Source organism: Carya illinoinensis, chromosome 6 (genome assembly GCF_018687715.1).
Source record: "Carya illinoinensis cultivar Pawnee chromosome 6, C.illinoinensisPawnee_v1, whole genome shotgun sequence".
NCBI lineage: Eukaryota > Viridiplantae > Streptophyta > Magnoliopsida > Fagales > Juglandaceae > Carya > Carya illinoinensis.
Window position 1 is genome coordinate 22,615,170 of NC_056757.1, and position 14,229 is coordinate 22,629,398.

Here is a 14,229-nt window from a genome sequence, read left to right on the forward strand (position 1 = left end):
TTCTTCTTCGACTTTGCTTGGTTATTCTGATGCAGATTGGGCCGGATGCCCTGTTACTCGGCGCTCTACAACAGGCTATGCTGTTTACTTTGGCCGAAGTCTCATCTCGTGGTGTTCAAAAAAGCAAACTACTGTTGCTCGCTCAAGTGCTGAAGCCGAATACTGTGTTCTAGCCTCTGTTACTGCTGAACTTTCTTGGACACTTCAGCTTCTTCGCGAGCTTCATATCACACTCCCCTCTCCGCCGAGATTGTTATGTGACAACACAAGTGCCATCTTTATTGCCTCCAACCCGGTCACCAAGTCTCGCTCCAAACACATTGACATCGATTATCATTTTGTTAGAGAACTTGTAGCTCAACGGGTTCTTAGTCTCAGGTTTGTCCCCTCTCATCTTCAATTGGCCGATGTCTTCACTAAAGGGGTGCCGAAATTACAGTTTCTGTTGGATCGTTGCAAGTTGTGCGTTTTTCCCATTTCACCCACACCAACTTTGAGGGGGGATATTAGAGGAGAATCCGCTTCCCCTGATTCTGACCAAGAAGATAGTTGATTCTCCATGATTCTAGCTCCACTCACTGATTCACCTTAATTCTAGGATATTGCCTTTTATTGTATATATTCAAATTATTTCCTTGTTTATAGTTGTACAGATTTATTGTATAAATAAAGATCACCTCATAGCATTTACGCTTGAGGCATTTTCTTTACAAACATAACAAAGAGAGATGGCCGAACCTGGGTAAAAGAAATTGAAGAACGATAGGGTTTTGATGGGAAGCAGAAGAATGGAGGACTAGGGTTTATAAGGCGTGACGATCCGCCATTTTAAGCCCATGGCGTCACAACATGACCTCGGCATTATGTATCACCTGGCTTCCACACATTGCGCCGAGCAACCCTCCACGAGTCCCTCTCTCGCATTCTCTCCTTGTGTTCTTGGTTGCGGGCTCTCACGATGTGCCGTTCGTTGCAGCTTTTCGTGGCATGGAGATGCTCTATTTTTTTTTTTTTTGTATAAAAACCGAGGCTACGTTGATATCACGTGGGTTGATTTTTAGAATGACTAGCCGCCAAGATTTATGTGCATGGTGGGGTGGCAAAAGAGGTTGTGGTGTGGTTTGCTTGCTTCATGGCGATTTCGTGGTGGTGTTACTTACGAGCGAAGAGACATGTGGCAGTGGTTGCTGCCATGGGTTGATGGTGGCTCACAGAGCAACGTCAGTGTGGGTGGTGTTCCAAAGCTATTTGTAGTGATGCAAGGCCGAGGACACGTATGGGTACACATGAGCGACATACGTGGGCATGGAGTTTCCGTCGTCAGTTAGTGTACGTAAGTGTTGGTTGGGTTGAGATGCTGCTTTGGTTTTTCATTGGATTACTGCCAAGGGGGCTCACGGTTGGAGGAATCACAAGAAGGGGCTGCAGGTTGATAATGTGTATGAGAAGGTAGTGCGAGAACCTATATTACAGGAAAGGTGACGGCATGTGTATGGCTACATGAGCATAGAAGTCCTGTGGGATTTTCAAGGTTCACGCCGCATATACTTCATTAGATGGTAATATTTTTCTCTTCAAAATGCGTGCCTTTTTAATGTCCTTTCCAATATAAGTTCTGAATTGGATTGTTTGACACTCTTCCATTGTGTTTGAATAAAATATAATTGAAATAAAATTTAATTTTAATGTGTCTGAATCTCTGACAGCTTTGGTGCAATGTAAGCAGTGCAGAAAAAAGTTGCCGATCAGCAATCAGCCATTCTCCGTATACATTTTATATAAGTATTTTTCTTGAAATATTTATTAATAAAGTGAACTCTTTTATATAGACATTTTTCATTTTATATATATTTTATTTAAATTTTTTTAATAATTGTAGTAGCGAGTATATATAATCAACTATTTAGATCTATAAAATCTAGCATAAATAACGATCGGCACATTGCACAGATTATAAGCTCGTTTATTTTTATTTCGATAAAATTATAGATTATAAAATTATTTTTTATTATAAAATAAATCTAACGTTTTATATAAATTAGTTGTGTCTATATAAAAAAAATAAAAAAAAACTATATTTTTTATTTTGTATCATCGTATCTTGTTAAATGGCATTATCTCTATCTTCCAAAATAAAGCTCTAAAGTTGGAAATCTCCTCTTTAAATATATCAAAAAATATCTTGTTAAATGAATTATCCAATTTAATGGATAAGCTATTATTCATATAAAGTAAAAATAACTACATAGGTTGGTCCATTCCAGTAAGCGCTTTCAATAATACAATTAGAACAACTCCAATAATGTAATTAGAGTCTACTTTAGACAACGAAAGAGATATTTTGGGTAGAGCAGGTTTTCCTTTTTCTTGCTGTCTACTTTCCCTTCTTCCAAACTAATAATTCACACAAATTACCAACAGGGGTACGTGTCCTTCTTCTGTGAAGCAGAAAATCAGATGAAAATATAAAATTTAAGTCTTTTTATTTTTGAGTTCTACTATATATTACTAATTACAAACATTACTGATTTGATAGGTGACTTAAAGCAAGTCGTGTGGATTCGATGGAGTACGGTTGTTGTATTTTTTTTTAGACATTTTATCGAACATATTCTACGCACATTGCATGACAAAATTTACAAATTCTACGCACATTGTCTGATGAACAAAATCGCTGAGCTCAAAATCTACAAAAGAAGCAATCAAATTCAAATGGCTGCATGTTTAATTGAAGAAGCTTGTAAATTTATCAAACACAAAATCAAGGTTTCAAGCAAAAGAAACTCTTGAAACTGGAGATAACAATACCACAGGTCTAAATACCACTTGACTTAACTATAAAAGGCCAAAACACAATGGCCCTCACAGCCAAAACTCTTTTGTTACACAAAAGTGTTTTTTGTTATGATTCTCACATAGTACATCATTTAACTGTGCACTAAAACACTTTGACTGGGACAAGGTTCAGAGGTATTCTTTTCTGGGTAAGGCCAGCACCAGTCGATTCTTCCATGTTTATATCCTCCTCCTTCATCCCTGAGGGCACTTTCCAATCGAAACAATACAAAAGATTCGCAAGTGAAAGCTCAACGGTGGTCGCTCCCATGTATATCGCAGGACAACCTCTTCGACCAGATCCAAATGGCAATAACTCAAAATGTTGTCCTTTATACTCGATAGAGCTATCAACGAACCTTTCAGGGTAGAACTCTCCTGGTTTCTTCCAGTATTCAGGGTCTCGTCCTAGCGCCCAAGCATTTACTTGGAGCAACGAGTTGGGGCCAATGTCATAACCGCCGATCTTCACGTCTGTCATGGTCAGTCTTGGAAGAAGAATTGCGGCTGGAGGGTGCAATCTAAATGTTTCTTTGATTATCATCTTCAGGTAATGAAGATGAGTTATGTCGCTTTCGGTGACGTTTCCTCTGTTTCCAACGACGTTTCTGACTTCATCTTGTGCTTTCTTCATCGCTCGTGGGTTCCTTGCAAGCTCCGCCATTGCCCATAGCATGGTGACTGCAGCAGTGTTGCTTCCACCCAAAAACATATCCTGAAATACACGAAGAAATATTGCATAATGATGATTAATTAGAACATAGAAACCTAAGACCTGAGCTCAAGAAATTAAGATTAGTGCAGAAAACACGAGCAAACGTGATAAAAAAACCCTGGAAAGAAAGCTTGAGTCCTTACGAAGAGGATGGCCTTAATGTTATCTTTATTGAACGGAGGAGCACCGGTGTTGGTTTGCTGATCCCTTTCAATTCTCAGCAACACGTCGATAAGGTCTTCGTGGTCTTGTTCTTTCTTCTTGGGGTTGAGATGAAGATCAATGGTCTGTTGCAGAAAATCATCCAAATCACGAAAAATCTTTTCGAGTCTTCGAATCCGGCCAGAGAGCCTGTCAATAATCCATCCCACGTATGGAAAGAATTCAGTTGCACTGAAGCTTGCAAACATGACTTCAGCCTCATGAACCACTTCTCGAAGCTTTTCATTATCCAAACCACTCCCACGAAAATTCTTTCCGAAAGCAGTCCTACAGAGTATATTTGCTGTGAGAGCCAACATCTTCTCAGAAAGATCAACAGGGGTTGCAGAAGATGCAGACTGAGAAATTGAATTAACTAGAGAAGCTACTTCTTCTTCCCTGATAAAGCTATATGAGTGCACCCTAGCCACGCTAAAAAGCTCAAGAGCACAGATTTTCCTCATCTCTCTCCAATAATCGCCGTAAGGTGCGAAAACTATGTCTTTGTAATTGTACGTCAATCTCCCGGCTGTGGAAGAGACAGGTCTACTGCAACAATCAAGATCATGAACCTTTAAGACTTGTCTTGCAGCCTCAGCTGAAGAGATGTTAATAATTGTTTTCGAGCCGAATTTGAGGAGCATGATTGGGCCATATTTTTTGGAAAGTTGGGACAAAGTTTTGTGAGGCAATTCACCAAGCTGGTGCATGTTCCCAATAATGGGAAGAGTAGGAGGGCCTGGTGGAAGGCGCTTCTTTTGCTTTTGGCCATAGATTTTGTTTTTCGCTAGAAGCAGTAGTACTAGAGGGAGAAGAAAGAGAAGGGAGAGCCTCAGCCACAGGGGCACAGCATAAAGATCCATTGAAGCTTCCATCTTTATTTGCAGTAAGCTACTCTGTGACTGTCCATTTATAGACAACAGACCGTGTGATACCTATATGATAAGATCGGTATCATGTGGTATATAATTTGGGTATTCCATTAAAGCGTACCTACCGTCCATCAATGTTTGACAAGTATTATAAAAAAACAAATGAGTTCTCAATCCATTGCATTCCTGAAATGAAAAGTCAAAACGTAGTATTCATTTAAGACTAGTCATGAAAAAAATATAGAAGTTGTCAAATATAATTGAATAAATATATGTCCAATATATAATATACATAATTTTGTCTCTTATTTTATCTTTTTATTTTGATAGTTTATATATTTAATTATTTAATTTTTTAATTTTTTGATTTTATTTAATAATTATGGAAGTGATTATTAATATATTAATATTTTTTATAATTTTTAAAAATATTTAAAAGTGTTAAGAAATATGAATAAAAAATATAAATTTTACTTGGAGCCACGCCCAGCACTTACAGCACTCCTTGTGTCAAAGCACTCCTAGCACTGATGTGAGTTTTTTTTTAATATTTTTTCTATAAAACTATAGAAAAAAAAATTAAAAATGCACCCTAGCAGCACTCCTTAATTAAAAATTAAAATTATTTAAAATTAAAATCTTATAAATTAAATTTTATCATTAAGTAATATAATTGTAATTTGAGAATACGATAAGGCCATAATTGTAATCGTAATTTTATTTGCAAATATCACTTAAATATAAAATAATTTTTAATTTTTAATTATAAAATAATTATTTTTACTTTTTCAAATTTTTTTTTCAAAAATATTTAAATAATTTTTTTATTTTATGATATTTTTATTTAATTTTTTCTCTTATTTCTTAAAATTTAATAAAATATTTTAATTCAAAATATCCGAATTTAAGAAGAAAATTAGCTCGCTACTGTGTAACGAAAGTATGTCGGACAGGAACTAAATTATTCAGACTATAGTAGATAAGCAGAAACTTTAAAAAAATGAAACGATTCAAAGTTCAGACATCTCAAGAAGATAAAGACAAAAAGACAGAAATTTTGTGATCGGAAAACCATTGCCATCCATGGCATAAAAAACAGAAATGAGATATGTGGCAAGACAGAGAGAGGTAACTTGAATTGCGACATCGAGGGGAAGGTGATGATAGTGTAAAGCCAACTACCAATAGAGCATTCATCGCCTAATTTAATATCTGTTAACTACTAATGCCGGCCTTCCTTGACACTTTCGTGATTGGAAAGATCAATGTAAAAATAATTCTCAAAACTTGAAAAGTCAGCTCCGAATTGACAGAATAGTTAATTAAGAGGCTAAGGTGATGGCGCGCAGCAATAATGGCACTAAAAAGTAATGGTGAGTGGGAAATGAAGAAAGCAAGACACAGCTACGTATCGCTATCCCAATTCCCGTGCGTTTAAATTCTACCTATGGTTGCGAATAAATGGGAAGACGTCTCTCTCCCCACCTTCACTAGCTGATTTTACAAAGCTACTGTGCCTGCATTTTACAAAGCTACCTCAACCTGTACCTCACAGAATCAAAAACCACTCTAAATCTAATTGCCAAAATCACCCGCAAAAAAAAAAAAAAAAAAAAAACCCAAACCAAATGAAATTGGAAAAATCACCCACATCAGGAAATTATTTGCACAAATCAAGCTACAAAGAAATTGAGAAAGAGTGGTTGAATCTCGAAGAACATGCACGGTACCGACAACAAGGAAGAACATGCATATGACGTCCTTATAGCAGCAAAATACTTGGACTAAAATATGAATCTTGACAGAGAAGGGACAATGGAGAAGATGAAGCATTTGAAACCAGCCGAGACGAAAAGGGATGATGGAAAAGATGAAGAGTATGGCATTTGACTCAGTCTAATAAAAGAATGTGGAGGTGATGATGGAGTGGTAGAATGAGTGGGGGCACTAGATAGAGAAGAGAGAAAATGCGTAGGTTAGAGTTTTATTCTTTGAAAAAGATGAATATATATCCTATTAAAAACGGCGTCATTTAAGGTTTTTTTTATAAATTCAAATAGTTCCAAGTATTTGGTACATGCCACATGGAACATGCTTGGCCACCAAGATAGTCAGACATGCTCTAAGATAAAATGAAAATTTTATAAAGAATAGTAAAATAATTTATAAATAGTAATAAGATAGTTTGAGTTAAAATATTTTATTGAATTTTAAAAAATGAGAGAGAAAAATTAAATAAAAATATCATAAAATAAAAAAATTATTTAAATATATTTTTTAATATTTTTCTTGTTTAAAACTTAAAAAATTGTATTCTTTTTATATTTTTTTAAAAAATTTGAAAAAGTAAAAATGATTATTTTATAATTTAAAATTGTAAATGAAATTACGAGAGGTTTGAAATTGAGCTGACACAAGTTATACTTGAGCACTAACTTCTTGTTCGCTACTCATGTTCCGTCGCTATCGCTTCGCAGTTCCCATCGGCCTTGGTTGAGCTGCTACTTGCCTTAGGCATATAGCCAGCTGTCCATGGACAAGTTGCTGGGCTAAGACTCAATCCAAGAACCTAATTGCTGTCGGCCAGGGAAGAAAATTGGGCCTAGAGGGACTCGAACGCAGGTTCTTTGAGAACCAAAACCCTATCTCAACCATTAGGTCACGTGGCTATCTGATGTAAATTACAATATGTAACATGTAAGGTATAAATAGTCGAAGTTCGGAGTCAGAGTTGAAGCCAACTAGGCCTCTAGACTCTGACTCCAACTCCAACTAGGAGACTCCAATTCCGATTTCAAAAATCTCAGAGGTTCATCGGAGCTTGAACAGAGTTGGAGTAGACGGAGTTTTTGCCCACCCCTACAATTAGCTAAACTACCTCAACATACTGATTATTCCAACCATTTCTTGGGTAGCTGCCACCATATGGAGAGGTAGGAGCCCAAAAGAGCTTTGATTCTGGAATGGTCATTGGTCTTAACGACGATAGCTATTTATTTAATCTGGTGCAAGAAGGGTTAGATCTAGTGAGATCTAGTGCCATCTTGGGTAGGGTGGTCTACCGACAAACCACAAGCATATGAGAAATCTCAAAAAACAATCAAGTCGACCTTTGCTAATTAAAAAGATGGCTTCCCTCCACTGGCCTCCCTTTGACGACCTCTCTCCCTTCCCCTCTCGGTATCTCTCTCTATTTCACTCTTTCTCTCTCTGTTTCTCTCCTTCATCCAGAGCCACCACAAAGCTCCTAAGTTTTGTTCTGCTTGTTTATTTAATTGTCATTTTTTCGACTTATTTCATTTCTTATGGGATTGCAAACTTGTCTTATACAATGGTATGCCCGACAGCTTTTGTGACAAACTATGGTAAATATATTTTAGGACCTAAACACTGAGATCTTGGAACCATAATGGGATCCATGCATTTCTCTTGAATCGATGAAAAGATATTTCCCCTGTATTATTTCCTTTACCTCTACATGGTTATTTGGTTGCTTTCAAAATCGTGTATCATCTCTGCACCCCATATTGGTTCCCAGGTTATGATTTTCTGTTTTCAAATGAGATCAAGCTTCTTTTTTATGTCACTTTTTCCTTCAATTCACCATTTCATGTTTAGTATTGGTTGGATTCTACCTCTTTCTGTATGTTTCTCTTGAGTTTAATTTGGTTTTGGTGTTCTCTATTAGTGGCCAATTTGGATATCAATTCTAATGAGTATTCAAATCCCTACCTAGATAATGTGGACTTATGGTAGGTCCCAACATAGAGAATATAAACACTTAGAAAATTGTCCTCTTTGGGTGAGAATGTACCACACTTTTGAATGCAAATACTTGATGATTCATTGATGAAAACGATGGCTGCTTAAATAAGCAAAGCCAAGTACCACAAACCGAAATATAAGGGAAACTGCAACTAACAAATAGAACTTAACAAATGTAAAATAGAATGCAAATAACAGAGCATAATTAACGGAAGATAAATGACGTAAAACTCGCAACACTTCATTCCACTTCTACACGTTGAGCTATGACCCAGTCATGCATGCAACTCACATCCCCAAATATTTGGGATTCGGTTTACGCCCCCTCTTAGATCGACGTGGCTTGACAATCCCTCCCCCATCAAGCGAAACCTTGTCCCCAAGGTCCATATGCAGAAATTGCTCAATCAACGATTGAGTTGTTTCCCACGTGGCCTCTCTTACTGGTAAACGCTTCCACTGAACCAAGCTCTCTTCTTCAAACTTGTTTCCTCGTTTGACCAAGCGAGTGTCCAAAATTTGTTGAGGTTCCAGTAAGATTATGCCTTCATCATTCACTAGTGGCAGTTTCGTAGAAGGTACCACCAGATCTCCCACGAATATTTTGAGCAGTGAGACGTGGAAGACTAGATGAATTCGCACTCCTTCTGGAGCAACCATTCCGATTTTCTGTACGACTGGGTAGGGACCATGAAAGCTACTAGCAAGCTTCTGGTGGACACGTTGGAAAATCGATTGCTACCAATACGGGTGCAACTTGAGAAACACCATTTCACCCACTTCAAAAGTCACATCCCTCCTGCTTTTATCCGCTGTCTGCTTCATACTATTAATGGAAGATTCCAAATTTGCTTTAAGTTGATGCAACAACTCATCTCTGCCTACGAGACTCTGGTCTACTTCGTGTACCGAAGAATCACCGTTACGGTAATTGTGAAGGAGAGGAGGTAACCGACCATACAATGCCTGAAATGGAGTCATGCCTGTAGATGCATGGAACGTTGTATTATACCATAGCTCAACCCATGGAATATAAGTGCTCCACTTGTGCGGCCATTGATGAGCAAAGCAGCAAAGATATTGTTCGACACATTGATTGACCACTTCCGTCTGTCCATCGATTTGCGGATGATAGGCGGAGCTAAGTTTCAATTGAGTACCTAACATTTGAAAGAATTCCTGCCAAAATCAACTAATAAAAATTGGATCCCGATCACTAATAATCAATTTCGGAAGACCATGCAACTTGATAACTCATTCAACAAATTTTTCAGCCACACTCTTAGCAGTAAATGGATGGGACAAAGTTAAAAAATGTGCAAATTTACTTAACTTGTCAACGACTACTAAGATTGTATCCTTGTTGTGGCAGCTTGGCAATCCTTCAACGAAGTCGAGAGTAATATCATCCCAAACATGGCAGGGGATGGGTAACGGGTGCAGTAATCCAGTCGGGGAAAGTGTCTCAGATTTCATTTTTTGGCATACCCCACAGTGCTTGACGTACTCCTAGATGGATTGGTGCATTTTAGGCCAATAAAATTCCTGAGCTAGTCGTTTGAATGTTCGTAAAACGCCTGAGTGACCACCAATTTTGGTGTTGTGTGCCTCATGTAGTAGCTTAGTGCGCAGTGTCACACATGAAGGAATAACCACCATTCCCTTAAATAACCAAAGTCCTTGGTGCTGAGAATATGGACCTTCGGTTTGAGGCTTTGCCACCTGTTCTACGGATTGAATATAAGAATCCTTCATAAGCAGCTTTAATCTCATCCCACAAGGTAATTGTGGTTGTGTGCGAATGATGCAGTACTGGACTGTTTGGCTGGCATGAAAGGGCATTAGCTACTGAGTTCTTGCGGCCTGGACAATAAATAATTTTGTAGTCGTAGCCCATTAATTTGGCTACCCACTTTTGCTACTTCGGCTTCGATACACGTTGATCCAAAAAATACTTCAAGCTGCGCTGGTCGGTTTGAACGAAGAATTTTCACCCCAATAAATAAGTTCGCCACATGCGTATGGCTTCTACAATTGCAAGCATCTCCTTGGCGTAGGTTGACCATGATTTTTTTGTAACTCCAAGTGCACAACTCACATAGGCAATGGGCTTGCTTTGCTAAGTTAGAACTGCGCCAATCCCATCTCCAGAGGCATCAGTCTCAATGGTGAAAGAGTCATTGAAGTTAGGCATAACCAAAGTGGGAGTGGTGGTCATTGCTCGTTTAAGAGCAGAGAAAGCTGTTTCGGCCTCTTCATGCCAACCGAACTTCCCCTTCTTGAGTAGGTTGGTGATGGGTCGAGTGATGATGCCATAATTTTGAACGAACTTCCGGTAGTAACCTGTCAAGTCTAAAAACCCACGTAATTCATAAATATTAGCAGGTCGGGGCCATTCGAGCATGGCTGCAATTTTTTGATCATCAACCTTCACTCCTTGCAGCATGATGATATGCCCCAAATACTCTAATTCTTGCTGTCTGAAAACACACTTGCTTGCCTTAGCAAAAAACTTATGCTGTCTCAAAATTTCCAGAGTTTGTGCAACATGTGTCACATGCTTCTCCCAAGTGGAACTATATATGAGAATATCATAAAAAAAGACCAAAATGAACTTTCGAAGATGAGTTTGAAATATTGAATTCATGATGGCATGAAATGTGGAGGGTGCATTACAGAGGCCAAAAGGCATTACGAGATATTCATAATGACCATTATGAGTACGAAAAGCAGTCTTAGGAATATTAGGAGGATTTACCCTTACTTGGTGGTATCTGGCTCGCAAATCCAGCTTTGTAAAATATGCAGCGCTGTGTAATTCATCGAGCATGTTGTCCACTAATGGGATGGGAAAACGATCTTTGATGGTGACGTTATTAAGTGCACGGTAGTATGTGCAAAATTGCTAGCTACCGTCCTTTTTTTTACCAAGTAGTACTGGAGAAGAAAATGGACTAGTGCTAGCACGAATATGTCTGGAATCTAGCATCTTCTGCACATGCTTCTTGATTTCTTCTTTCTGGAAGTGAGCGTATCTGTAAGGGCGTACATTAATAGGTTCAGTGTCCTCTTTTAGTGTAATGCAGTGGTCTATCTCGCACATAGGTGGTATGCATGATGGGTCTTGAAACAAGTCTGTGTACTCATGTATTACCCGCTACACACCTGGATGATTAATGCCATGAACTGCACCTTGTAGGCCGTCCTCTGTAGCCGAAGGAAAACATAATGCAAATAATGTCTGGCCTTGTCGGCAATCTTTTGAAAGTTCCTTTAACGTAGCCTCCTGAATGGACTGCTCGCCCAGTCCCTGCAACCGTCGGGCTTGGTTATTCCAAATGAAGTCCATGGTTAGTTGCTTCCAATTACAAACCACGGAACCCAACATTTCCAACCATTGGATGCCTAGTACTAAATTAAGTCCTGATAGGGGCAGAGAGAAAAGGGTGAGATCAAACTTAGTGCCTTGTAAATTCACTGATACCTTATCAAATCGTCCTTGACATTTTAGCCGTTCACTGTTAGCAACTCGAACAATGAACGGTTTCGTTGGTACTACTAGTAGATGCAGCGTGTTTTCCAAACGAGCACTGATGAAGTTGTGTGTGGATCCACTATTGATAAACACCATCACGTCGTGAGAACCCATAGTTGTTGTCATACGCATTGTTCTTGGGCCAGTCCATCCTGTCAACACGTGTAAGGTGATTTCAAGCTCTAGTTCTGGTTCTTGCACCTCTCCCATAACGTCTTCTTGATCAATTTCTCTCGTTTGTTGATAAGTGACATCCTCACAGACCATATTATCGGCACCTGCGTAGCCCTCCAAAAGTAATAGCTGCTATTTTTGGCATCTATGCCCAGTTGTAAATCGTTCATTGCAGTTAAAGTAGAGGCCTTGTGCTCATTTTCTCTGCATCTCCTCCCAGGATAAACGTTTGACTGGAGTAGCTGGAGTAGCAGGAGCTACATGAGTGGGTTGTGGAAGAGCTAGAGGAGCTCTCATAGGTGGTGGTCGCAAGAATCGCCTCTATTTTGCAAGCTGCTCATCTCTCATTCGTGCTAAATTGATGGCCTCCTCGAGGGATTTTGGTTTAAACATCCGAATCCCATCAGAAATCTCAGCCTTTAAGCCACCCATGAACATTACCACCAATGCCTTCTGCGTCCATCCACTTACTATGTTGCCAAGTTTCTCGAATTCACATTGATAGTCCCTCAATGTCCCTAGATGCTTGATTTTTTAGAGAGCTTCATCAAAGTCTTCACGGCCTGATGGTCCGAAGCGAGCCCATAATTCCTCTTGGAATTTTTCCCATAAAGTCACATGTCCTTCTTCCGATAATGTCTTACAAAGCCACTACCAACACTGGTTGGCCTCCCCTTCAAGGTGATAAGCAGCCATGGGAACCTTTTGGTTTTCTGTCGTGCCCTAGTATTCAAAGAATTGTTCCACACGATTGAACCCTTCGGTTGGGTCATCTCCTAAAAATCGTGGAAATTCCAGCCTCGCTGTTTTGGAAGAAATGATCTGCCGACCCCCATTGTTGCCTTCTCGATGATGGTTTTCGTGGTTAGGATTCTCCTGGTTTGCTATCAATACACTTGAAAGTCGATTGATAGCTTCCTCCATTTGCTGAAGTCCTTCATGAACTACATTGAATCTAGATTCCAAGTGCTCAATACGTTCTTTGTTAGTACCCATTAGTAACCTGGCTTTGAGGCCAATGATAGGTCCCAACACAGAGAATATAAACACTAAGACAATTGTCCTTCTAGGGTAGAACGTACCACACTTTTGAATGCAAATACTTGATGATTCATTAATGAAAACGATGGCTGCTTAAATAAGCAAAGCCAAGCACCACAAACCGAAATATAAGGGAAACTGCAACTAACAAATAGAGCTTAAACAAATGGAAAACAGAATGCAAATAACAGAGCATAATTAACAGAAGATAAATGACATAAAACTCACAACACTTCATTCCACTTCTTCACATTGAGCTATGACCCAGTCCTGGATGCAACTCATGTCCCCAAATATTTGGAATTCGGTTTACGCCCCCCCTCAAATTGTCATGGCTTAACAACTTAAAGCCCCAGTTGGAGACTGAGGACTTGAAGCCTTGGCTGGAGAACCAGGTATCTAAGGTCAACACTATTTTAGGGTCTCAAGTAAAATCTGATTCTATTTCTACTGATTTTGTGTCAATTAATGAAAATATTGAACTAAAGGATAATGTAATTACTGATCATGTCAAATTAGAACTAGATATTGTTAAGCCTAAGATGGTGGAACCATCTTCCAGCAGTGTTGTCCTAGTTGGTGGTATGCTTTATTAATTGAATTGTAGGTAGATGGAAATGTGTAGAGGAATTTGTGGCATTGGTGCTAAGTAGTTAAGTGTAGTATTGAATTGACTAGTGAATATTGGAAACCATGCTAAGAGTGTTATGTATGTAGTGAATTTACAGTCATGCTTTTCTTTTGTCTCCTTTTGTTTTTTGGTTGTCTTATTAAATTATTGGCATTGTAGTCTTTTTCTTCTTCTTCTTAGCACTTCAATAGTTTTTGCTATGACAAGCCCATATCAATTTGACATGTTTTTATATATTCTCCCTCATTTTCTTGATTTTATTGACTTTGCTAACATTTCTTTCCATTACATGGTAATACTTAACGTTTTCTAGAATGTTATCGGTCACATTATGTAAAGAAAGGCCCTTATTAATCTTATGCTCTGCATATGTAGAATTGGGACAGGTTATGAAAAGTGTAGGAAAGGAAGATGGATGACCCTGGTTATGAAAACTTGGGATAATTGGTTAAAGTAAAAA

The 14,229-nt window shown here is 38.6% G+C and overlaps 1 protein-coding gene across 2 annotated transcripts in view; it reads right to left on the reverse strand.

Annotated features, from left to right (window-relative positions):
* Nucleotides 1-2,697: 2,697 nt before the first annotated feature.
* The window catches only part of LOC122313643 (cytochrome P450 71B34-like), a 47,961-nt gene continuing 36,429 nt past the window's right edge, over nucleotides 2,698-14,229 (reverse strand). The window contains exons 1-2 of one of the 2 annotated variants that reach the window (XM_043128812.1): nucleotides 3,694-4,674; nucleotides 2,698-3,550 (exon numbers count right to left, since the gene is read on the reverse strand). In XM_043128812.1, the coding sequence (XP_042984746.1) occupies nucleotides 2,939-3,550; nucleotides 3,694-4,626 (1,545 nt within the window). In that variant the 5' untranslated portion in view covers nucleotides 4,627-4,674 and the 3' untranslated portion in view covers nucleotides 2,698-2,938. Of the gene's footprint in view, nucleotides 3,551-3,693; nucleotides 4,675-14,229 lie in introns of those variants that run through there. The other variant, XM_043128814.1, reaches the window with a different exon arrangement.